Here is a 27,239-nt window from a genome sequence, read left to right as displayed (position 1 = left end):
ACTATAAAGAGGAAGACAGGCAAGGAGATAGGTCTATGATAGGTTACAGATCAAGTGATGTCATTTTTGGGGGGAATTTTATTTAGCGCAAACTCGACCTGAAAGAATCAGAGCCCTTTATATGAGCATCAGTTGTGTTACAGACGGACACATTCATTTTGTTAGGCACAGGGAGATTAAGTAATTTGCCCAGAATCACATGATGTTGAGCGTCCCGGCAGAGACTCACACCCGGTTCCCCAGCTTCGAGGTCGACCGTTCTACCATGTTTGCAGGGCTTTACCCTCCCGGTCTCAGGCTCCATTGTGATTAAAAACTGACATTGACATGGGTCCCTATTGGTCCCTGTATTCATTTCCTTAAATTTACTAGCAAAAACACTGATCTAGTTTTTGAATAATGAATAGTGAACATGTTATGGTAATCCTTCTCAGCGGTTTAGTTCATCTTTATATCACACGTGTTACTAAATATTACATTCCCTATGAGGGTTAGCTAGTTTCAGGATGTTGTGTTTCTGTATTTGTTTAGTACAGTATATAACACTTGTATAGTGCATACTTTGAACTGAGTTGTCTCTAGGTGTTTGTTTTGAGAGCTCTGGAGTTAAGGTTGAAGCAGTGCGAGTTTCTTTGTGCCTATAAGATCAAAAAGGTGTTCAAAATACACGACCATCCACTTCTGCCACTTTGCAGAGTGCACAGAACAACAGTCACATATTCCAAATACCAGTGTGATTCTGAGTAATTGCATATGAAGGAGGTACACAGTTATCAAAATATTGACAAGACAAAGGTAAAAGCAAGCACAGTGCCTTCAGATGAATGGGTGCATTGTGTGTTTGGGGGCTGGTGAAGTGAAGGAGATGCAAGTAAGTGCATTCAGGAGAGCATAAAAATAGGGTGTTGAAGAGGAAAGAGATGTGGTGTAACCTGTGCAGGTAGACGAGATGTGGAGAGAAAAAGGGTATCCATGTGTAACACAGAGTGAAAATAACTGGATTGAGACACAGTAAACCAGTGAAACTCAAAGAACGGCCTGGGTCCTCCTGACCTTTAAATGTCGCCCCATGGGCAACAGAAGTACTGGGTTGCCGTTCACTTGACTCAGCACTAACATATAAAAAACGTTAAATAAACAGCAAGCATTTATTTAAAGGTTAATTGCAGTTAAAGAAAGGAAGTAACCAAGGTATACTGTACCTATGAACTGTAGGAATACCTTAATTTTAAAAGAAAGCAAATGTTTAAAAATATGCATTTCATTACCTTGCAGACTGTTTCACTTTAGTAAATCAGATTATAGCAGTACATTCAGAAGTTTTTTTTAAGAGATAGTTTTCAAACATGAATTTAGAAACGTTCATGCTTCCCCACCCTGATAACAATGCCATTATTGATTAAATCCAAATACAAGAGAAGCACACATCCTGAAGTCTTTTATTTTGAGTTCCTCATATGTGAAAATGATGAAAAAAGGAGGGAAATAGAAGTAACATAATTGCTCAGGATTACACAATTTGGTCAAGTGGGGAAGCCGGGATGCATGCCACGTTGTCCCTGGTTTCACAGTGTGCAATTCAGTTCAGCAACGAAATTTACATGCTTCCCCTACACTCACTTTATGCTCCCTACCACCCCCCTGCAGGTAACAGTGTGGCGTTCGGTCATACCTAAGACCAAACTTTTGGCCCACGGTGAAATGTTTGGGAATATCCATGCTCTATACCCTCCGTTACCACTTCCACAGACCTCAGTAATGTTTAAATAAAAGTCAAGTCAAGTCAAGTCAGAGAATTTATATAGCGCTCTACATACCCAGAGGGTCTCAAGGCGCTTAGGAAGGGGAGGAGGATTACTAGTCAAATATCCACGTTTTAAGTTGCTTTCTGAATGCTAGGTGGTTCTGGGTAAGGCGAAGGTGAGCGGGGAGTGAGTTCCATGTTTTAGCAGCCAGGTATGAGAAGGATCTGCCTCCCATGGTGGTCTTGTTGATGCGAGGTACAGTGGCGAGGGCTTGGTTGGAAGAACGTAGTTGGCGGGAGGGGGTGTAGAAGGACAGTCGTGAGTTGAGGCATTCCGGTCCGATGTCGTAGAGTGATTTGTGGGCGTGGGTTAGCAGTCGGAAAGTGATTCTCTTATTGACGGGTAGCCAGTGGAGGTCTTTCAGGTGACCAGAGATGTGTTCGTTGCGCGGGATGTCTAATATGATCCTGGCTGAGGCGTTTTGGATTCGTTGGAGTTTCTTCTGGAGTTTAGCTGTAGTACCTGCGTAGAGGGTGTTTCCGTAGTCCAGTCGGCTCGTGACCAGAGCGTGGGTGACTGTTTTCCTGGTTTCGGTGGGGATCCAGCGAAATGTTTTTTTGAGCATGCGAAGAATGTTGAAGCAGGATGAGGATACGGCGCTGACTTGTCTGTTCATTGAGAGTGAAGAATCCAGGATGACGCCTAGGTTCTGTGCGTGGTCAGTCGGGATGGGTGCTTTTCCAAGGGCTTCCGGCCACCAAGAGTCGTCCCATGCAGAGGGGGATGTACCTAAGATGAGGACTTCTGTTTTGTCTGAGTTCAGTTTCAGACGGCTTTGTTTCATCCATTCGGCAACTTCTTTCATTCCTTCGTGTAGGTTAGTTTTGGCGGTGCTGGGGTCATTGGTGAGAGAAAGGATTAGTTGAGTGTCATCCGCGTAAGAGATGATGTTGAGGTTGTGTTGGCGGGCGATGGCCGCGAGGGGGCTCATGTATACGTTGAAGAGGGTGGGGCTGAGTGAGGATCCTTGTGGTACGCCACAGATGACTTCAGTGGCTTCGGACTTGAATGGTGGAAGGCGGACTCTCTGGGTTCTTCCGGTGAGGAACGAGGTGATCCATTCAAGTGCTTTTCCTTGTATTCCGATGTTATTGAGGCGTTGTAAAAGGGTGCTGTGGCAGACTGTGTCGAATGCTGCAGAGAGGTCGAGGAGGATGAGGGCGACTGTGTCTCCATTGTCCAGTAGAGTTCGAATGTCGTCTGTTGCTGCGATGAGGGCGGTCTCAGTGCTGTGTTTTGCTCGGAAGCCAGATTGTGAGGAGTCGAGGGATTTGTTGGCTTCGAGGAAAGCGGCGAGCTGGTTGTTGACCGCTTTCTCGATGACTTTGGCCGGGAATGGAAGGAGCGAAATGGGGCGGTAATTTTTGAGTTCGGTGGGGTCCGCTGTGGGTTTTTTCAGAAGGGCGGTGAGTTCAGCGTGTTTCCAGTCTTCCGGGAAGGTGGCGGAGTTGAAGGAGCAGTTGATGACGTCTCGGAGGTGCGGTGCTATGACGGAGTCTGCTTTGTTGAAGATGTGGTGAGGACATGGGTCTGTGGGGGATCCTGAGTGGATGGAATTCATCAGGCGGATGGTATCCTCAGTGGAGATTGGATTCCAGTCGTTAAGGGTGTTCACGGGGGGAGAATGTTCAGCAAATGGTTGGGTGGGTTGGTCTCCGGGTTGGTTGTCGAAGCTGTTGTGGATGTCTGCAATCTTGTTGTGGAAGAATGAGGCTAGGGAGTCGCAGAGGGCTTGAGAGGGGGTGATGTCGTTGGAGTTGGCCGAGGGATTGGAAAATTCCTTGACGATGTTGAAAAGTTCCTTGCTGTTGTGGGCGTTGTTGTCGAGTCGATCCTTGAATGCTGTTTTCTTGGCCTTTCGGATTAGTTGGTGGTGAGTGCGGGTGGCGTTTTTGAAGGCGTCCTTGGTGCTAGTGGTTGGGTCTTTTTTCCAGGCCTTTTCAAGGGAGCGGCAGAGTTTCTTGGACTTCTTAAGATCATCGTTGAACCATGAGGCCTTCTTGCTGCCAGGTTTGCTTTGACGTTTTTTCAGTGGTGCTAAGGTGTCGGCGGTGTTGGATAACCATAGGGTGAGGTTGGCGGCGGCTTGGTTTGGGTTAGAAGAGTGGGCTGGGGTGTTTAGAAGGAGCGATGCGGAGATCTGGTCGGTGGTGATTTTGTTCCAGTTTCTTTGCAGAGTTGGTTGGGGGTGGTTGGTGGGTTTCGGCTTGTTGTAGGTGAAGTGAACGCAGCTGTGGTCAGTCCAGAGGAGATCCGTAGTGTGGCTGAAGGAGACATGATTGCTGGAGGTGAAGATGGGGTCGAGTGTGTGACCTGCGTTGTGGGTGGGGGAGGTGACTAGTTGTTTAAGTCCGAGGTTGGCTAAGAGGGTGGTGGTGTTGCGGTCGTTGATCTTATCAAGGTGAAAGTTGAGGTCTCCCAGAAGGATGTAATCTTTGGAGGGGAGCGCGTGTGGAGTGATGAAGTCCGTGATGTCTTCACTGAATTTTGCGCGGGGTCCTGGTGGTCTGTAGAGGAGGGTGCCTCTGAGTGTGGTCTTGGGGTCGATGTGGATCTGGAAGTGAAGGTGTTCGGAGTTGGCGAGGTTGGCGTCAGAGCTGGTTGAGATGCGGATTGATTTTTTATGGACGATAGCGATTCCTCCTCCTGTGTGGCCGGTACGGTCCTTGCGCGTGATCTTATAGTCTTCAGGGATGGCAATGGTGATGTCTGGGGCGGAGGAAGCGTTCATCCATGTTTCTGTTAGGAAGGCGACGTCTGGAGAGATGGTGTCTAGTAGATTCCATAGGTCAATGGCGTGTCTGTGGACCGAGCGGGTGTTGAGAAGGATGCATTGTAGGTGGTTGGGGTTGGGAGTCTGTGGAGTGGTCGTAGTGAAGTAGTTGTAGGTGCCGCTGAATTTGCAGGAGTAGCAGGAGAAAGGTCCATGGGTGTGTCCAGGAGCGGCTTGGACGCAGTTGGGGGGGCGGCCGGGGTTGAGGGCTAGGAGGGTGGTGGCATCGTAGGTAATGCGGGAGGGCTGGGCCGCGTGAGGGGCAGGGGGTCTGGCGCTAGGCGCGGTCCAGGCGTAGACGGGCTTACCTTTGGTGCACCTTCGGCGTGTCCGAAGCGCGTGGACGCTGCGCGTTGGGACATCTGACATTAATGGACTGTGGAGGGGGCGGAGCGTGGGAGGGTCAGCAGGGAGGCGGGATCAGAGAGGCGGGTCAGGGGAGAGCCAAACACAAAATGGAGGAATGAAAGTAAACACAAACAGCGAAGGCACAGTGCAATGCTCGCCAGCAATCTATCAAAGGCACCTAAAAGCTGCACGAAGTGTTACACAAACACAGAAGTCTAGGCGATGAATGAATACACAGCGCTAATAAAATAATTGAAAGATTTTCAATATTATTTACAATCAAATCTTTGTTCTTGCACATTTGTCTTAAACAGGCAACAGCTATTAACAATGACAGTCAATAGTCCTGGCTGGTTTTAGGTGTATGTCAGTTCTGTTATATAACTGGATGCACAAACAGAAAGCTCAGAGGGAAACCTAAATACTGGTAAGTGGCACACTATTGGAATCACAGAATGTCATGTACGTGTTAAGCAAAGCCCTTATTTACATAGACCTCCCACCCTGATACTGACACAACCATCTCCACATACACGTTTTTCATCCCATTTAAAGCCCTGCCTCTTTTGCACAGTTAATTTTCTTCTTGGGGTAAGGTCGGCGTTTTTGTAGGTGTTTACTTTAACTGTGTTTTCCCAAGTATTAAAAATAAGTCCCTGGAAAATGCTCCGCTGTTCCTAGGCTGTACACTTGAAGGACGCGAAGCACCGTCGTTACCAACGGAGATTCTCCCCTGGGAACAAGTCATTATGACTGACAGAAACCGGCGAGGTCAGCGATGTTGAAGCCAGGGATAGTACAGCCTACCAACTGCTTGGATGAGGTTTGGCGAGGCATTGGTGGATGGAAGTCCGGGACGTCTTGAAAACTAGACCGCTGTAGTTCCAACAGTAGCCATGTTGGAAATCCGGCGCTGAAAAAAACGTCAACACCATATTACAGAAATATCACTTCTTCAAGTTTGTTCACCTACTCCCAACATGGCTGACAATTGTTTGCGCACTCATTTAGTGGTCTAGTTTTCATCGCCGTTTTGTACTGTGGGAACTTGGGATGTACTAGGTAAGAGTGTGTGCGGCGAGAGAGAGTAAGAAGTAGGAAGGAATCGGAGTACCGGTGGAGGTCTACTGTACTGTCTCGATTTATACGGCTGCATACATTGTTTACAAACACGACTGAGCTGAAGGGGTGGGAGTCTAGATACCGGCAACGGAATGAGACGGCCTGAATGTTGCTGTAAGGAGGGCGCAGGAGGGGCGCCGGGCTGGTGGCGCCCCTTATAAGAAACAGGATCCCTCACCGGCCATGGAACCGGCGCGCCGGGCGCTGCTTGTCCGCTGCCTGCCGCAGCTCTCGGCTGCGTTGCCAGAGCCTCATCGCTTACTGGCGGCGCTGGAGGAACGCGGGGCTTTAAGCGGGCGAGAGCGGCGGGAGCTGGAAACGGCAAGTGGGGGCCTACTGCTGGAGCAGTTGCTGCATACTCTTAGTGTGAAGGAGCGGGACACCTACCCCGAGCTTCGGGCCGTGCTTGAGAACACCGAGCCCGGGGCCCTGAGAGTGCTGCAGCAGGAGGAGGAGCAGGAAGAAGGGGAAAGAGGTGAGTGAAAAGTGTGGGTGACACTTGGAGTGGTGACACCAGGGAGAAGTTAAGGTGATGGGTGTGAAGTGAGGGAGGTGTTATATTGGGTGATTGAGGCGGTAGCTAGGGGGATAAAGATGATGAGTTGCGGGGCAATAGGGCAAATAGGATGACTAATAATGGGATAAGGCAATGGGGATACTGGTGTAAGCTTGAGGGCCCGCGTGAGTGGCATTGGGAGACGAGGGCTTTGGACTTGAGCACACAGCAGAATGTACACTGTTAAGCACCGTGCATGCTCTGAGGCGAAGGCCTTAATACTGCACATTCACAATAACACTCGGCTGTCTTATTATGACGTCTCAATCCTAACAGGATCCTATATTTTGTTCTGGCTATGACGACCAGATCTTCAGTTACTTCTTGTTCAAATTTAAAGTTGTTGAGTGTGCTTGTAGCGTTAATGATAATATGGAAATATTGCGTGAAAATTATTATTGAAATATTCGGGCTTTAATGATGCCTTGCCGTAACCGATAAACAGAAGGGATTGAAACTGAAACGAGTTAACTAGGCCACTTAGAACTAAAAATAATGCTATTAATAGATATTCCATATTCTCATGTTGAATCCCATTATTATAAAATGATGTAGTTTCTAGTGTTCGGTATAACTTCTGCTGCTCATTCCCCCTATGTCAGTGACCTGCTGCAAAACCACCCCTCCCTTTGTTTCTGTATGGCATCAAGTGAATGACGTCTACAGAATAGCACGTACATTTGTTAGAAAGCTTGTGTTCTGAATGAGTCTTCCATGATGTACCCAAAGTATAATTTTCAAGGACTTCCACCAAAGACATGTTGCCTCTATGAGCCATGTTTAAGAAATATTTCTATTTGTTTTGTACATCTCCGGGGTCTACTTGTTGAGGAAGCAAATAGAAGACTTCTTTTATTGTGGGTTTTCTTTTGCCATTTTCCTTGTAGGCGACTTGTCATGCAGTCACTGCTCTTTATGAGTCAACTCTTAAAATGTTTCCTATTTTTAGACTGTCTAACTAGGGATTATCTATAGTTATGATTTTGCAATATACTGCACTTTGAAGGTTGAGCCTTCATGGAGGTTCATGCATTTCTTTCTCTGTACCACATTTTCGTTATCCTGTAATAAATGCTCCTTTTGCTCTGTTTTTACTCTAGAACTCAGTCCTTTTATACGGCTAATATTTTATTCTGTTTAATTATTATTATTATTATTATTATTATTTATTAATCTTGTAGAGCGCGAACAGCTACCCGTGAGGGTTTCCCGGCGCTGATTGGCAGTATAGCATAGTAATCCAGAGGGAGATATATCGCAACTCTGCTACATTGTGATTCCTGATGAGGAGTGTAGTCTCCAACTACTAGATCAACTGGAGACTCTGGAGCTGAATCATATTAGTAACATTTTTGGGGTTTAGGTGATTATTGGGGTTTGGCTTTCTCAGTCTCTTGGCCACGCAGGCTCCTTACGTATTCCATATTTATTGGCCATAACCAACACTGGTCTCCTGTAGTGACTTGTATTACATTTCAGGTGCCTACTAACTTTTTTTTTAAGTGAGTTGCAGAGCAAAGGTCTTCAGCCAAGAACAGCTGTAATTTTTGATAATATTCACCCTCGGTGCATTGTTTGCTTATCAACTGTCTCAGTAAGAGTTTTTATTACTTCATCAAATTCAGGTCTGTTTCTTTTTAGCAAGTGGTTAGATACTCTACAAAGTCTAGTGTTTGTGAACACCTGTGTAAAGATGTAAAAAAGAAACCGGGCTCCAGTCTAAATGTATTTCCACCCTGAACAACAGAGTTACAATGGTTAGGTGATTGCTGTCGCCTGGGATCAACCCCCAGGGGAATATGTGCGTGCAAAGTATCCTGCATTCGGATGTGTCTGCAATCTGTGTACAGAACTGATAGGCCATAACTGGAGAATCCCTTATGCCCATTACAGAGCGGTTACAAAACACTCTGTGGGCCCCAATATTTGGGGGTTACTATAAGCATGAATTTGATTCTTGGCGTTGGTTTTATTTGTACTAACTTCCTGTATTTGTGGTTTTAGTATGTCAATGCTTGCTAGGATGTATTGTACTACAGCGGATAATGTTTGATAACCGGTAACAGTCTTTGAGAATAATGCAATGCAAAGGTGCCTGTTTGCATGCAGTATACAAAGAAGGTAAATGGATGAGCCATGTGATTATTGCCAATCAGAAGGTAAACATGGCAAAACCATAGAACTGTATCAGTGTTTCATTCATTTATTTTTTAGTTGCTTCAAATTGATCCGTAATTGCTACTGTATTAAAGCAGCACAGGGTGTGTTTGGAGACACAATGTTCTAGCCTGTTGATGATGATGGTTGAAATCCATGTCAGTGTCGAGTACTTTGATAAATAAAGCAATTAAATTAATATTTTCTTCCTTAAAAGATTCTTTTAATTGCTTGAACCCAAAAGATTACTCCCATCTATTGAGTGAATACGCTAACATCACTGACAGATGTTGATTAACTTTTGGGGCATTCGCTAAACCTGCATCCCAACTGATTTGTTCAATATCGGAGGCTTCTGACAGTCTGAATAGGACTGGGGCTAATAGTGTTCAACTTGTCAATCTTACACCAACTTCCTGGACGTTGAGTCTAAATTGTGTTATTCCCTTGGAACGTCCTGTTCTAATACCTTAAGAGTGGTTGCAAATATTGTCCCACTTGCTGACAATGCTATTGCCAAAGAGGTTATTACTGCTTCTGAGTATCTCTCTCAAATAGGGCAATCCTCAAGTAATGCATGCCAACCTCTGATGTCATTTTCAATCAAAGTTCAATGATGTCCCAGTTACTATTCCTCTTAATAAAAACAATCTTTAGTGGGGGCCTGTTAACCCCTTCGATGCTGATGACTGCCCCCAGCCGCCATGCACTACGGTGGGCGTGTGCTGATGATGGCTGGGGGCCGCCATAAACCCGCCCACTTCAAAAAACGCCGCACAGGCGCAGAATCGCGGCCGCGCCCAAGGGGTTAAAGTCAAACTCAACAGCTAGGATAACCTTAAGTCTGAAGTAGGGATTGCCACATGTATTGTTGTGGTAGACCCTAAAGTCATATCCAGCTTGTCCATTATTTCCTGGAATCTGACAGGGATTCATTCAAAACTCTCTGATCCAGGGTGGTTTACTTTTATTGGAGAAAATAACATTTGCATTTTTCAAGAGGCTTGGCTACTAACAGGGTTCTCATTAATGGCTACACTACAAGTAGCATTGAAGCACTAGTTCAAAAGAAATTAGGGCGAGCAAGTTAAAGCCTAGGTATTTTTGTAAGGAATTCTATTACTTGTGCCCACAAAGAGTTGTGATTAAATCATATGATCTATTGGGGATCCAGATCACTTTTTCACCTGGGGTTAGTATTGACTGTTTTTAATGTTTATGCAAGGTCTGTTTCCTCAGGGACTGATTCACAAGTTTTGACTTTACTTAACGGTCTGATTGGTACCCACGATCCCTAGACTAGAGTTTTGGTAGCAGCAGATTTTAATTCTACGTTTGAACCATCCCCAATAAATAGCATCCTGACTGAGGATGAAGATGAGTTCTGGGGAGTCCTCAATGTAACAATTTAACATACAAAGCACACTGTCACCATACTACCAATGCAGCCTTTCAGCTCACTTCGCTGGCTGATGGGAGGAGCCTAAGGGCTTGCAATTGAAGGACTCAATTGGACCTCGACAGGCAGACTACATTTAGGCGAGGTTTTAGTTCTAGTGTTATTGACTACATCTTGGTGGATTTTAGAATCTGTAAATTGGTGAGTGACTTGATCATTCCTGTTCGCCCGCATAGAACACAACCCCCTGATTTTAACTATGGTAGGTAAAGTCGGTCAACAATCCAAGAACCCCTATTAACCAATAATCTTAGAAGAGTATCCTGGCCTAAGATGAGGAGTATAGTAAATTGCAAGCTAAAACATATGAACTATTCTTACAATATTTTACCAGCATTGATAAAGATACTTTACCATCTGAGCTTTAACCAAATCTACTGGGAAGAAACTCTTTGAAGGGAGGAAACATTTATGTTTCAATCACGAGTGCAAACAGGCAAAGCATGACTTGAAGATGGCTATTAGAGATGGTGATTGCTTCGATGTGGTACCAGCACGAAATAGAGATAAATCTGCTCTTGCTAGAGCCAAGCGTGACTGGGCAGATAAGAATTGGCAGGATTTGCTGGCTGCCGCCGGGTGCAATTACAGTCGCTCATTTTGGCATATTATAGCTCATGGGAGTCTGTAAGGTGTTATTACACCTTGATATTATTTCCAGCCCGAGAAGTGGGTTGATCATTTTCCCATTCTTTATGATAAAGGAGAAGTTATTCTTCCTGAGGATGTTACCAGGAATCAAGCCCAATGTCTGTCCACTGGTACGGCCTCCCATGACAACAATAGTGACTCATTTTTTAGTTTGGATGACACTCTTAAGGCAATAGACAGAGTGAAAACAGTAAAGGCTCCCGAGGCCTGATCGGATAAGTCTGGGCCCCTTATATTAACCTTCTGTCCAATGCCATTGCTGATGGGGGAGAAATCTTAGGGACTTAGAGTGGGGCGAAGATAATCACGATGAACACGAAAGTGAGAGGGAGAGGAATTGGCATAACGGCTAGGGCGGTCAACCTCAAATCTGGGGAATTGGGTTTGAGTCTCGGCAAGGGCGCTCAACATCCTGTGATTCTGGGCAAATCACATATTCTCTCCGTGCCTAACAAAAAATGATTGTGTCTTCATGTAACGCAACTGGTGCTCGTGTAAAGTGCTCTGATACCTGATACTTTCAGGTCAAGTTTGCGCTATATAAAACTCAAGTATAGAACACAAACAGAAGGAGCGTAACTATTTCTAAAGCAAATCCGTACAGGAAATTATTTATCAATTTTCTATGATACTTGGTATCAAGAGGTTGGTGACGGTGAATCATGAGGGAGTTGAGCGTACTTTGAAATTCAATCATAGAACATAGTTGGACAAGCCCTCTAGTGCACAGAACAGTGGACCCTCATCGTCTGTTTTTTTTTGTTGGTTTATGCTATATAAAACTGTTAAAAAAAAAAAAGATGCTTCGGTTCCCTCAAATTACAGACCGATTAGCTTAATAAATAACCTGCAAAAAATCTTTGCTAGGCAAGTCCTGGATAAATTACTAGTATAGATGGAAGGTAATGAGTCTGTCACCCTACCAGGTGGATTTTCGCATCAAAACCAGCACATGCGACCGGGTGTTTAGGTTTTCGCTACTTACCTGGAAATACATTTAGTTAAAAAAGCACAAATTGTACGTAGCTTTTATTGATCTGTGAGCTGCTGTCGACATTGTGCCCCGGAAATTATATTAGGGCTTGGAACCCCTGTAAATTTGATAAACCAGCTTGTAAGGTTGGACAGGGTAAATTATGTGCAGGTTAGGTGAAGCCAGGGTGAATTAACCTCCAAGATCCCTATCCGGTGTGGGGTGCACCAAGGATGTGTACTTGCACCCACACTATTTTTCCTGTATGTTAGAAAAGTAGTTAACGATCTGAGGGACTGCACTAACGATTTTCCAGTTTTGAACCACAAGAAAATACCAGTCTTGCTGTTCGCAGATGATTCTCTGATTATTTCCAGGACCCCAATGGGCCTCCAGAAACTATTAGACACATTTCTGTCTTTCTCTGTATCTAGGGGCTTGGAATTAAACATGGAGAAAACCAAGTTTATGGTATTCGGCAAGAGTAAGGGCAGGACCAGAGCAGTGAGAATAGCTGAGAAACCAGTAGAGGGGTTGACCACCTTTGGCTAGGTTAGGTTCACTGACACGCTTAGCTGGGAACCACAACTTGATAAAAGTTATCTAAACCTATAATTCGATTTTATAGACCGACCCAGACTCAGTCAATGACCCCTGTTCTGGAGGTCTATCGGGCGAAAGCTCAAAATGTGGCATTATACGTAGCAGAGAAATGGGACCACGTTGACATGTACAAGTTGGCGGTGTGTTTGAGTATATATACTTTGGGTCCCTTGGCTCTGTCCCTGTTTGTACTCCGCTGACTCGATTGTTTCTTGATCTTGAGATGAAGAGACTTGGGGATGTGGCTTCATTAAAACCCCTGATGTATTGGCTGTGATTGTGGACTACGCTGGAGCCAAGTGATTATTGTGAATCGCTGAGAGAAGTCCTAAATATGAATAACGCCAAACAGATTCCATGGCTACTCCACATTTTAACCTGGTGTTGATCCCTGGGGCTGATTAATCTATGGGATTTTCCAGAGTGGAACAGTAAGAAAGATATAGCTACTGTAAAAGCTAAGTAGTGGGTTTATGTGGCCGATCGGTATGCCACAAGTACGACTGCAGGGCGTGTAACCACTGAGTTCTTAAGCTTTAAGTCGTACCCTAAGTACAAGCCCTTTTTTGATTTGATTACAATACCATTAGAGAAAAGTCTTAATGTAAGATTCAATTTGGGCTGTTTACCTTTAAGGTCCTTTAACACCTGGGTTTCCGAATCAGACCTAGTTACTCGCCCAGCATGTGGCAATGCCCTGGAGACTGATAAACATATGTTGTTCTTTTGTGTTAAATACTGACGTCCTCAAAGAAAGTGGATTCGACCAATTTGGTGTAATCTGGCAATTAGACATTACTGGGTTGCTTTGAGGATTTTAAAGACTGATTGATTAAATCCTATTGCTTTTCCTGTAAGCAGGTTTTTACTGAATGTTTGGTTTAGGTGGCAGAAGTTTGTGACCTAGAATGTTTGATTTTTTTTTTGTATTACTGGTGATGAAATTATTTCCAGGGCATCTTGGACGTTTGCTATAATAGTCATTTTTTTTTTAGTTAGCAGCGCGCATGCGCTGCTCTGTGAGGCTTGTCGTGTCTGAATATGGGCGGAGGCACCGCAAATGTATTCTGTTGGCTCCTGTTAGTGCCCTTTATAAAGGGCTGCTTTTCTTTCGTGGGTATGTCTGGTTGGTCCCACCTTTTAGTGTTTCCGACCCTCCCAGGCTTCTGGCCCCGTTACTGTGGTGTTCTCTTTTTTTCTAATTTAATGTCCTTTGTGCACTCTTTACTTGTTGTTTGCATCAGTGGTGTAGAAGCACGGCGCCCGCTTCAGGGACGGCCTACCTTGTTTAGGATGGGCAAATATTACACAATTTTTCTTTCTGGGTGAAAATTACACAAATATTTTAGGTCTCGCCTAGCGATACAGCACCATGCGAAGCTCGCTAGCGAGACTTATTGTCGCTGTGTAGCTAGCGAAGTTGGACGTGAGATGTGCACGAGCTTAAAGACCCATTGCAGACAATGGCTGTGATGGCGCGCTATAGGGGACGCGCAATGTGAACGCGCTCTTCTCTTCTCGCATTCTCCCGCACTTTCACTTTAACAGCGCGTCTCCTAAGGTGCGCGGTCACAGCCATTGTTTGCAATGTGTTTGGTGAGCTCGTCAGCAGGGCCTCGCGTGCAGCAAGGCAATCTCGGCTTTTATGAGGACGGGCGGGCGGGCGGGCAGGGGCTGTGCTGGCCGGTTAATGGGTGCTCTTGGAGACTCATTCCTTGGACGGGCGAGGCCTTCTGCAGTTCTGGAGGAAGAGCCGGGAACCACTGGCATTGTTTCTCCCTGGCCAGCGATAAAGTAAGTTAATTTCTAATTTAAAATATTTCTAGAGCGCAACGTACACCTTGCGGTTTCTTGGCGCTAGGGGGATTGGCAACTGAGGGAGAGAGACCAGAAGAAAGGAAAGTGGGAGGTGTTTAGGGGGGTTTAAGAAGGGAAGGCCTGGCTGAAGAGGAACGTCTTCAGATCTCTACGAAAGGAGAGGTACTGAGTGGCAGAGCGGAGGTGGTCAGGGAGTGAGTTCCAAAAAGTTGGAGCCAGGGTGGAAAAGCTGGCCCCGCCCCACTTTTTACGTGTGAAGCGAGGGGTCTGAAGAAGGGACTTGGAAGAAGACCGAAGATCTCTTGCAGGTATATACGGATGGATTAATGAGGAAATAAAAGCGGGGGCAGTGCCCTGGCGGGCCTGGAAGGCCATACAGCCAATCTTAAAAAGGGAGCGTTCTTTTACAGGGAGCCAGTGAAGCTCCCTGAGAAGGGGGGTGGAATGGTGATAACGAGGAAGGCCATACACCAGCCGGGCTGCCTGGTTTTGAATAATCTGGAGTCTACGCAGGCTGTACGAGGGGACGCCATGGTAGAGAGCGTTTGCGTAGTCCAATCGCGATATCACTAATGCGGCCATTTTAAGTTACCATGTTGAGTATGCTAATGAAACCCATGCAGCTATTTCTGTAAATACATATGAACTGAATCTCTTGGTGCCTTTCAATGTAATGTATGTTCCCTGTTGGATACAAAAAATTTGGCTATATCTATCATTTGTTGATATCTTCCCTGTGGTGTTATTTGATTGTCGGTGTCAACATTGGACATCCTACTTTGCTTTCCAGTGGACTCAGTGGTCGGGAAACACGTTCAGTACACAGCCTCATGATTTGAACCATGGCATGCCACTTCATCAACCAACCATTGCAAATGCTTCTTCATGTCTCTCAGCAAGAGTCTATTTACTATATTTCTGCAAACTTAAAACACAGAAGACAGCGAGAACAGTACACCGTGAATGAAGAGTAAATGAGCAAGGAGGTTCCCTCTGGGTAAGGGTACGCAACATGCGGTCCCGCCACACACAAAGTGTTAAAGAGCTTCTGCAGTAACCCAACAGCATCCTGTTGTTACTTACTGTGTCGCTTCTGGAGTTGAAATGCTGGAACGCGAAGGCGCCAAACACGAACCCGGAGACCACGGCGCCGGTGGTCTCCCCTTCCGTCATCCTTCAGCGGCTATGGAAGACATGGGCGCTCTGCTGGTTCATCCTTCTATGGTTTCCCCTGTGCGGCTATCTTTCGGGGTCCCCGTCCGGCTGTGGAAGAGGTGCGCTGGCACTCGCAGGTCGCACCAGTCCACCTAGGGGCGGGCAAGTCAGAGCAGCAGGGCGGCGCCTAACAGACAAATAGCAGCAGAAGCGCTCACCAGGACGCTTGCAATACGGAAGGCTCCGGGCTTTAAGTGGGATGAAAAAACTGGGGGTCTCTCAAAGGGGCGTTGTCAGTGTAATTAGGGGCGTGGCTTTAAAACAGGCTAAAAATCTGTGTTTAGCATAGTGTGCCGCCCGATTTGTATTTGGCTGTTTCTGTCATTTCATCCAGATATGTGATACAACACGTAACATCATACCTACAACAAGTAAGGACTATTGGCTTTGTCAATGGTTATTAGTTGCATAAGATAACAAGCATTTGCAATGAAATAGGTCTAGCTTTTTCGAGAGTTTAAGCTATTGGCATTGTAAATGACAATGCCTTTCATTTATATTTTAAAAACCAACATGTAATTAAAAGGCATTGCCATTTACAATGCCAATAGCTCAAACTCTCACAACTGCGAGACCTATTGCATTGCAAAAGCTTGTTCTTTCAAGCAGCTGTGGGCAGCTGGTGAGGACAGGATGTAGACAGGTTTGTGGTGTCCCGGGCTAAGGCATGGGCTTTCTCATATCACTGCAATGGAATTTAAGAAAGATTAGAAACCTGCCTGGGTCATCCTCGGGGTATCTGGTCTGGTATCCTTCTTGCAAGTTCCGAGGGTGACACCCTGTTCTTTGTTCTCTGTACTAGGGAACAGAATAGGAAGAAAATAAGATCAATATCTTTATTTTTATAGTGCTCGCTTTCTGTCTTGTAGCCTCATAGCAGTGTAACCATGGGTGTTGCTGGCTACCCGTATTTAAAGGTGTTTAATTTTTATTTTTATAGTGCTCGCTTTCCATCTTGTAGCCTTGTAGCACTGTAACCATGTGTGCTGCTGGCTGCACGTATTTAATGGTGTTTAATGTATCGGCCTCAGCAGGATGAACTACATGTATCGTTATTCGGGGTATGCAGAATTTGTATTTACCTAATTATCTGAAATTTCGCAAAACTTAGCTGAAATTCAATGTAGTGTTTATTCTACATATCAGCATGAAATGCATTTTCTGGTTCTTTTTAGCAAGAAAGACTAATTTCGTACATAAAAAAACAGAGGAAACAAAAGTGCTGCAAGCAGCCGCTTACAATCTTTCCTTGCACCCTCGCTATTTTTTTGGATGAAGACGGTGCCTAATTAGATAACACAAACATAACACCTAAATATGCTAAATCGTTAGGTAAGCAGTGGTATTAAAATATGGTATTCAAGAAGTGTAGGTACTCATTGCCCAAGAGTAGCTATGTGCTACTGAGAAGAGTCCTCTGTTCTCCTGAAACATGTCAATGGGTCCACGGGGAGCTGTGCGGATGCAGAACCCACTCTGGTCCAGTGGAGTACAGTGAGAAAGGCTGCACCTGAGATGTTTCCATGTGAAAAGCAGTGTGTGTGTATGTTGAACAAGTTGTACCAGGAGCCCTCTCTGTCACTGATGATGGGAGGATCGTGTGTCAGGCTGAGCCCGAGGCAGAAGTAAGGACGCAGGGGTGCATTCTTAGCTGGGTTATTGATGGACACTCTCTACTGGCTGTCTGTGGAGATCTGGCAGGAGAGAAACTGTGCTCAGCAGCCCCCCTGTACAGTAACACTCTGGGTACATGGCAAGACCAGCCCATGGCTTCTGGTTGTGAGTGATGCTTGCACCCCCCTGTGCCTCCCCACAAGCAGTGGCCAAGCCAAGCCAAGCACTGGCTCGGCCCGGCTGTCTGGCTCAGCTCTGGTGCACTGGGGGATGGCAAGCCGAAATGGAGCCCGGCACAACGCCCAAGGCAACGCCACTTCTCTCCCAATGGAGCTGTGTTTAGAAACTATCACTTCCCCAACGAGCACCACTCGAGACAGTTAGACAGTCCAAAGTACTAAATTTAAAACATTCTCAATTAATCAACCTTTTTCATCATTACATAATCTTAAATGGGGTTTATCCTCGGAGGTCCAAGAGATGGGGGGGGGGGGGCGTCATCTTAGGCGAGTATTTGGTGCAGGAACTGAGCTCTGCGGTTGTGGTAAAGATTGTTAAAGTGTCCCTAGGGGCTCGTCGGTCCTAAGATCTGCACTCCCGGGCCCCATTCAGACTCCTTTGTAAGACCCGGAGGGCGCAGAACCCTGGCTGAACCATACACTTAGCTGCTGACACTCCACCTGATGCTGGGAAATGCACAAGGGGCCTAGCTATCGGGGATCCCTCCTGCTCCCTACACTGCTGGCTGTGTGCACCAGAAATTTGAAAAAATTCACCAGTTCAGTTGTTTTATTTAGAGATTTGCAAGTGTCCCTCCTCCTACAGAGGGACAGAGTTTGCATCAGAATTTCACGATTTGTGCTTGGTCAGATTCCTGCTGCTCGGGGTGAACCTGGGCAGTAAAGAAAATAATAGTCCAGGAATAGACAGGAGGGCATTTGCCGAAGGAAAAAGGCTGCCAGATGGCTCTGTGATCAGGCCCTCATTAATTAATTAATTAATTGCAAGTTTATATAGCGCTAGGATCGACTCCCGGAGGAGTATCTCCGCGCTTCGACCGCTGCGAAACCCTTCCTGGCTTCCCTGAGAGATGGTCCCTTAATGGGTATCTCCAGGGTGAGACCAGGCATCCCCGGCGGTCTGGTGGGGCCGTTAGTGAAGATGAGGCAAGCTAATGCCCAGAGTTGCCGAGTGTGATCGCTGATCAGAGTGGGCACCGAGGCGAGAGAATTATCGAGTCCGCTGACCCTGGTCCAGAAACCTGCCGCGTCGGGAATCGAACCCTGGTCCTGGGCCGTCCTCTGCTCTCGGGTCTGCCGCCTCTAACCAGTGAGCCACACTACTTCATTGTCCCAGTTCTGGACATTCACAACAGTCCAGTGAATTCTGGGAGCTGTAATCCAGATTCATCTCACTGCAACCATTTGGACTTAGGCTCAAGGTCCTGTTGATTTGCAGAAGAAAAAACGCATATGGGATACTTATTTAATTTAATTATGTATACGTTTTATAAAAACACTTCTCATCTAGGTCACTGTAGAGGCTTTGAGCAAACAAGCATTTGCAATGCAATATGTCTTGCATTTTCGAAACTTTGACCTATTGGTATTGTAAATGACTGCCTTTTATTATTGCAGGTTTTCTAAACACATAAATAAAAGGCATTGTCATTTATAAAGCCAATAGCTAAAAATATTGCAAATGCGAGACCTATTGCATTGCAAATGCTTGTTATTATGATTAATCGATAACACTAGGCTCAAAGCACTTTAAATATATGAGAGGATGTTATTTAATGTAGTTTTAAATCTGTTTTATGTAGTTTTTAGGTCTCGCCTGTCGATGCGCATGCGCATCGAGCAAGCGAGACTATGGGGGCTTATCCACTCTTTATCCACTGCAAGGAATCGTGGCGATTTCTTGCAGTGCCCGTGACTTTTAAGCTCAATGCGCATTGAGCTTAAAAGCGCGTGCACGTCCGTCTTGTTTTACCCGCTCCGCCCCCTCCCCTGCCCGCCGTGTCGCATTTTTTTTTAACTCCCCACTTCCCCCCTACCCCCCATCAATGCCAACACTGACGCCGTGCTCTGCTGCTTGTTTTTTTCTTCCTCACTTCTAGCTGCTGCAATTCCAGTCCAGCAGCCTGGGCGACGGAGGGAGGATTTGCAAGCAGAGCTGCTCCCATTTGCAATCAATTTCCGTAGAATTTGGCAATGATTTAAATGCTTACTTTTTTCCGCATTTTTGTTAGCACAGAGCTGTGGCATTATCGAACCGGCGTCGATCTTTTTCTGCTTACTGAATTTGCCAATGATTTAAATGCTTATTTTTTCCGCATTTTTGTTAGCACAGAGCTGTGGCATTATCGAACCGGCGTCGATCTATTTCTGCTTACTCAACAAGGCGCACTGTTGACAAACACTGAGCCAACTGGTTTAACGAGGATAGCGATGTTGGCCACCCCTCACCCTCACTCACCCTCACCCACCCTCAACCCCTCACCCTCACTCACCCTCAACCCCTCACCCTCACTCACCCTCAACCCCTCACCCTCATTCACCCTCAACCCCTCACCCTCACTCACCCTCGACCCCTCCCCCTCAACCCCTCACTCACCCTCACTCACCCTCAACCCCTCACCCTCAACCCCTCACCCTCACTCAACCTCACTCACCCTCAACCCCTCACCCTCACTCACCCTCACCCTCACTCACCCTCAACACCTCACCCTCACTCACCCTCAACCCCTCACCCTCAACCCCTCACTCACCCTCACTCTCACTCATCCTCACTCACCCTCAACCCCTCACCCTCACTCACCCTCAACCCCTCACCCTCACTCACCCTCAACCCCTCACCCTCACTCACCCTCAACCCCTCACCCTCAACCCCTCACCCTCACTCACCCTCAACCCCTCCCCCTCGACCCCTCACCCTCCCTCACCCTCCCTCACCCTCACTCACCCTCACCCCCTCACCCTCACTCACCCTCAACCCCTCACCCTCAACCCCTCACCCTCAACCCCTCACCCTCAACCCCTCACCCTCACTCACCCTCACCCTCAACCCCTCACCCTCACTCACCCTCACCCTCAACCCCTCACCCTCAACCCCTCACCCTCAACCCCTCACCCTCACTCACCCTCAACCCCTCACCCTCAACCCCTCACCCTCACCCTCACTCACCCTCACCCTCACTCACCCTCAACCCCTCACCCTCACTCACCCTCAACCCCTCACCCTCACTCACCCTCAACCCCTCACCCTAAACCCCTCACCCTCAACCCCTCACTCAGGTCACTCTCACTCACCCTCAACCCCTCACCCTCACTCACCCTCAACCCCTCACCCTCACTCACCCTCAACCCCTCACCCTCACTCACCCTAAACCCCTCACCCTCACTCACCCTCAACCCCTCACCCTCCCTCACCCTCAACCCCTCACCCCAACCCCTCACCCTCACTCACCCTCAACCCCTCACCCTCATTCACCCTCAACCCCTCACCCTCACTCACCCTCGACCCCTCCCCCTCAACACCTCACCCTCACCCTCACTCACCCTCACTCACCCTCAACCCCTCACCCTCAACCCCTCACCCTCAACCCCTCACCCTCAACCCCTCACCCTCAACCCCTCACCCTCAACCCCTCACCCTCACTCACCCTCACTCACCCTCAACCCCTCACCCTCACCCTCACTCACCCTCAACACCTCACCCTCACTCACCCTCAACCCCTCACCCTCAACCCCTCACTCACCCTCACTCTCACTCATCCTCACTCACCCTCAACCCCTCACCCTCACTCACCCTCAACCCCTCACCCTCACTCACCCTCAACCCCCACTCACCCTCAACCCCTCACCCTCACTCACCCTCAACCCCTCCCCCTCGACCCCTCACCCTCCCTCACCCTCACCCCCTCACCCTCACTCACCCTCAACCCCCTCACCCTCACTCACCCTCAACCCCTCACCCTCAACCCCTCACCCTCACTCACCCTCACCCTCACTCACCCTCAACCCCTCACCCTCAACCCCTCACCCTCACTCACCCTCAACCCCTCACCCTCAACCCCTCACCCTCACTCACCCTCACTCACCCTCAACCCCTCACCCACCCTCAACCCCTCACCCTCACTCACCCTCAACCCCTCACCCTCACTCACCCTCAACCCCTCACCCTCACTCACCCTCAACCCCTCACCCTCACTCACCCTCACTCACCCTCAACCCCTCACCCTCACTCACCCTCAACCCCTCACCCTTACTCACCCTCAACCCCTCACCCTTACTCACCCTCAACCCCTCACCCTCACTCACCCTCAACCCCTCACCCTCACTCACAACCCCTCACCCTCACTCACCCTCAACCCCTCACCCTCAACCCCTCACCCTCACTCACCCTCAACCCCTCACCCTCACTCACCCTCAACCCCTCACCCTCACTCACCCTCAACCCCTCACCCTCACTCACCCTCAACCCCTCACCCTCACTCACCCTCAACCCCTCACCCTCACTCACCATCAACCATTCACCCTCACTCACCCTCAACCCCTCACCCTCACTCACCCTCACCCTCACTCACCCTCACCCACCCTCACTCACCCTCACTCACCCTCAACCCCCCACCCTCACTCACCCTCACTCACCCTCACCCTCACTCACCCTCACTCACCCTCAACCCCTCACCCTCACTCACCCTCAACCCCTCACCCTCAACCCCTCACTCTCACTCATCCTCACTCACCCTCAACCCCTCACCCTCACTCACCCTCACCCACCCTCAACCCTCACCCTCACTCACCATCAACCACTCACCCTCACTCACCCTCAACCCCTCACCCTCACTCACCCTCACCCTCACTCACCCTCACTCACCCTCACCCACCCTCACTCACCCTCACTCACCCTCAACCCCCCACCCTCACTCACCCTCACTCACCCTCACCCTCACTCACCCTCACTCACCCTCACCCTCACTCACCCTCACTCACCCTCAACCCCTCACCCTCACTCACCCTCAACCCCTCACCCTCAACCCCTCACTCTCACTCATCCTCACTCACCCTCAACCCCTCACCCTCACTCACCCTCAACCCCTCACCCTCACTCACCCACCCTCACCCACCCTCACTCACCCTCACTCACCCTCACTCACCCTCACTCACCCTCACTCACCCTCACTCACCCTCACTCACCCTCACTCACCCTCACTCACCCTCAACCCCTCACCCTCACCCTCAACCCCTCACCCTCAACCCCTCACCCTCACTCACCCTCAACCCCTCACCCTCAACCCCTCACTCTCACTCATCCTCACTCACCCTCAACCCCTCACCCTCACTCACCCTCACCCACCCTCAACCCCTCACCCTCACTCACCATCAACCACTCACCCTCACTCACCCTCACTCACCCTCACCCTCACTCACCCTCACCCTCACTCACCCTCACCCACCCTCACTCACCCTCACTCACCCTCAACCCCCCACCCTCACTCACACTCAACCCCTCACCCTCAACCCCTCACCCTCAACCCCTCACTCTCACTCATCCTCACTCACCCTCAACCCCTCACCCTCACTCACCCTCACTCACCCTCACTCACCCTCACTCACCCTCACTCACCCTCACTCACCCTCACTCACCCTCACTCACCCTCACTCACCCTCACTCACCCTCACTCACCCTCACTCACCCTCACTCACCCTCACTCACCCTCACTCACCCTCAACCCCTCACCCTCACTCACCCTCAACCCCTCACCCTCACCCACCCTCACCCACCCTCACCCACCCTCACCCACCCTCAACCCCTCACTCACCCTCAACCCCTCACCCTCACTCACCCTCAACCCCTCACCCTCACTCACCCTCAACCCCTCACCCTCACTCACCCTCAACCCCTCACCCTCACTCTCACCCTCACTCACCCTCACCCTCACCCTCACCCTCACTCACCCTCACCCTCACTCACCCTCACTCACCCTCACTCAGCGCAACCACAGCATCTTAAACTAAATATATTTAAACTTTAAGCTATTGGCAATATAAAATAAAATCAATTTTATTTACATATTAATTATTAATTTTTTTTAAAGCCATTGATTTTTTTTATTTCAATACATATAAGTCCCGTTAATTCAAAACATGTTGCTTTACAAATGCTAGTGGTGTCACATTTACAAAAATTATAACTATTGGCTTTGTAAAGAAGAAAGCTATTAATTTCGCTATTTAGAAAAAACAACACATAAATAAAAAACAAAAAAATAAATAACACCTATAGCTCAAACTTTACTACTGCGAGACCTATTGCATATCCAATGCTTGTTTTATTATGTTGTTTTTACATTTCGAATTTGGGCAAGATAATTTATTGCCAATGATTGGTATTTCTTGATTGTATATACTGTTGATCCAGCTCACACCCAATTTTTTGGACGGGGACGAGCAGTCAAGAATTTCAAGTTCTGTGGCATACACATACACCCAGTTGTCCCTGTTGCGTTGGTGATCAAGTTAGTATTTCCTTCACAGACAATGCATGGTTACAGATTTATACAAAATCTCATTTCATCACTTTAAGTCAATTATTCACCTACTTGATTAATTGCAGGTCAATAGTCATTTCAGATTTGTTGTCAGTCACAAATAACCGCAACTTCTTTGTTAGTCGTTAATTTTTATCTAACTTAATGCATGAATTTGAGAATAAACACCTCATGAGAGAGAATTCAATCTAACGATCATCTAGCAAATAATCAATTTCAACAAATACATTTGTCGCAAGAAGGGGATAGATGAAGAGACATCAGACCATAGTCATCAATTCAAATGTATTCAGAAAAATAGGAGGAGTCAAAATCACAGATCAATTAAATTCTCGAGTTATCAATAATACCCACCCAAGGGAAAAGAACGAGGAAAACCACCACCCAGGCCTAGGTAGTGGCAAGGGACCCCCAATCAGAGTGCCAGGGATCAAAACTTAGATCAGGATGAGGACAGGACTCTCTGAAACTCGACCATCAGCCTCGCACCCTCACTTTCCCATCTCCCTCAAAAGGCCTCTCGACCGCAACCGGACAACATCAAGGATAACGATGAAACCCGAACCCCACCCCTTAGTCACCTATACTTTATACCCTGTTCGTACATGTCCATCCCACTAAAGTTGCTAATGGCGCCAATTCTAGCTACAGGATTGGTTAAAACGAGAGGTGGATGATCATTCCATATTAGATCATGCTTTCTTAACCTACCCCATTGTTCATTTTCATTTCCCACCTATTCAATATACATCACTACTCTCTCATGAGGAAATTGTAACGGCATGAGGAGAAAATGAATACGTTTTATTAATTTGCAGACTTTGGAAACACAGAAGTTGGCTGCTTGTCAAAAGTGGTGTCCTTCGCCGCATCACACTCTTTCAGCAGGCTGAGCAAGTTTTTTCAGAATGTCACGTGGTTTGTACGTTTTGCAAGTTTCACTCATCACAGTTTGGTCAACTTAAAAAATATGGCGACTTGTCCATTTACTAAAAGAACTGAATAAAACATTTGTTAATGACGTGGTAATGAAACATTCACTCTTGAACACCCTCCTTTTCCCAGAGCCAAGTTAGCAGTTATTTCAGCAAAGCATAAGTAAAAGCAACGGCAATTAGTGTTACTTAAGCATCACACGACTTGCCTTTTAATATACTATGCGCACAATTTGCAGTGTAAGCCATTCACAACACATTCTACTCACCATATTATTACATCTTCGGTTGTTTACGTTTGGTTAACATTTTCATGCCATTTGAGAAACAGTTTACCCTCATGTAATGTATAGGTGCACATTAGTATTCTATCTACTTAACATTAGTCTATTTTACGGGGGTACTCAACAAGTGGGTTTTTCTTCGAATCCCCGCTCCATCAATCCCCATCCCTTTGATGGATTTTGAAGCCATCACAAATACTCACCATACCGAGTACCACCTCTTATGTTAGTTAAAGCTTAGTATCTTTCTCCCTTTCCATGGCACTCACGTTTTAACTTTTTCACCATATCGTAATATTCTTCATTTATTTCCTCAAGTTGTATCTCCTCTCTTTTCCTCTTTACTCCTTTCTTTTTATACCTTTTTATCTATCTAACCTTCTTTCCTTTCATGCACCTACAACATTTATACGCTATTATTACTCAAATTATTAGTGCTATTGAAACTATGGGCATTACTACCTTCCCTAAAAGACTCTCCAACCGCTGTAAATCAATTTTTCACAGCTGTAAGACTTTTTCCAACTTTTTCCCAAACGGTTTGCAGCCATTATCCCGCATTTTTTATCCCGCAGACTTTCAGGCCGCATACTATGATACCGCAAGGTCATTGACCCCGCATACCATTATCCCGCATTTTTTTACAACGCAATGCTTTTATCACGCATGCCTTTACAACGAAATACGTTGTAAAGGCATGTATGGTAAATGCATTTGCGTTGTAAACCACGACGATGAGAGAGGTAAGTGGGTTTGGGTTAATTTTATAGGGGTGGGGGTCGTGCTGGAGTAGTGATTGTGTAGTGTTGTGTTAGTGTAGTATAGTGTTGTAGTGTTTGTGTAGTGTAGGGTCATGCTGGGTGTAGAGTTTTAGGGTTTAGGGTAGTGTTGTAGGGTTTGCGTAGTGTAGGGTCATGCAGGGGGTAGTGTTTTAGGGTTTAGGGTAGTGTTGTAGTGTTAGTGTAGTGTAGGGTCATGCTGGGGTGTAGTGGTTTAGGGTAGTGTAGGGTCATGCTGGGTGTAGTGTTTTAGGGTTTAGGGTAGTGTTGTACTGTTTGCGTAGTGTAGGGTCATGCTGGGGTGTAGTGTTTTAGGGTTTAGGGTAGTGTTGTAGTGTAGGGTCATGCTGGGGTGTAGTGTTTTAGGGTTTAGGGTAGTGTTGTAGTGTTTGCGTAGTGTAGGGTCATGCAGGGGGTAGTGTTTTAGGGTTTAGGGTAGTGTTGTAGTGTTTGCGTAGTGTAGGGTCATGCTGGGTGTAGTGTTTTAGGGTTTAGGGTAGTGTTATGTTATGTTATGTTATCTGTATTTTTTTATAGCGCTCGGCTACTCCTAGGAGTGTCCCGGCGCTTTTATTTTTAACCTGTAACAGAGAACACCACAGGGCAAATAAAAAGGGACTAGAAATCAAAAGAAAGAGCATATCTAGAGAGCAAACAGCCAAGTTTTAAGGCCCTTCCTAAAAGCTAACAGGTTGGAGGTGCTACACAGTGACACGGGCAGAGTGTTCCATAGCTGTGGCGCCAGCAGCCTGAAAGACCGGCCCCCAATGCGTGCCCTTTTTACCCGAGGAACCATGGCGAGGAACAAAGACTCGGATCTCAGGGATCGGGCAGGATGGTAGAAGGCTAGCCTCTTTTTTGAAGATATTTCGCTCCAGAAGCGTGAAGAGCCTTGTGAGCCAAGGTCAAGGCCTTAAAAACTATCCGCTTCCAGATAGCAGCCAATGAAGTGACTGCAGGAGGCCAGAGGTTCTGGCTCGCCCGTAGAGGCCAAAGATGGCCCGTGCTGCCGAGTTCTGGACCACCTGCAGCCGTTGCAAGAGATACTCCGGCAGGCCAAGATAAAGGACGTTGGAATAGTCAATCTCGAGCCAATTAAGGCCTGAACCGTTATCTTCCTATGATCTTCCGGGAGCAGAGGAAGAAACCTGCGGAGCATCCTGAGGAGGCCAAAGCATGTACCCGTTACGCCCAGAATCTGTGATCTCAACGTCAGGCCGTTATCGATCTTGACCCCCAGATTCTTAGCTAGCTGGGAAGAGCCTGCTGGAGGAAACATGTTGACAGGCCACCATTCCTGCCAATCTGGGTCAGACCGACAACCGAAGAAGAGTACCTCAGATTTATCTGAGTAGCACTTGAGACTGTTAAGCTGGAACCAGTTAAAAACAGCCCCAAGGCACCCGCGGATACTCTCTCCGTCAAAATCTGCTCCCTTCCCACACGTAAAGAGGAGCTGGGTATCATCGGCGTAGGATACGATCTGGGCCCCAAAAGACTCCGCCAGTGCCGCCAGAGGGGTCATAAAGATGTTAAAGAGAGTCGGGCTCAACACTGAGCCCTGCGGGACTCCGACTCCCAATGGCGGCAT

At 47.3% G+C, this 27,239-nt stretch overlaps 1 protein-coding gene across 8 annotated transcripts in view; it reads left to right on the top strand.

Annotated features, from left to right (window-relative positions):
- Positions 1-5,897: 5,897 nt before the first annotated feature.
- The window catches only part of DLG5 (discs large MAGUK scaffold protein 5), a 1,254,082-nt gene continuing 1,232,740 nt past the window's right edge, over positions 5,898-27,239 (top strand). For 3 of the 8 annotated variants that reach the window (XM_086922109.1, XM_086922108.1, XM_086922104.1), the window contains exon 1: positions 5,957-6,523. In XM_086922109.1, coding sequence (XP_086778235.1) covers positions 6,232-6,523 — 292 coding nt within the window. In that variant the 5' untranslated portion in view covers positions 5,957-6,231. Of the gene's footprint in view, positions 6,524-27,239 lie in introns of all 8 variants that reach the window. The other 5 variants (XM_086922111.1, XM_086922103.1, XM_086922106.1 and 2 more) reach the window with 4 other exon arrangements.

This window comes from Lissotriton vulgaris, chromosome 5 (assembly GCF_964263255.1).
Source record: "Lissotriton vulgaris chromosome 5, aLisVul1.2, whole genome shotgun sequence".
Lineage (NCBI taxonomy): Eukaryota > Metazoa > Chordata > Amphibia > Caudata > Salamandridae > Lissotriton > Lissotriton vulgaris.
The sequence above is the reverse complement of the archived record's forward strand: the minus strand, read 5'-3'. Positions and strand labels throughout refer to the sequence as shown.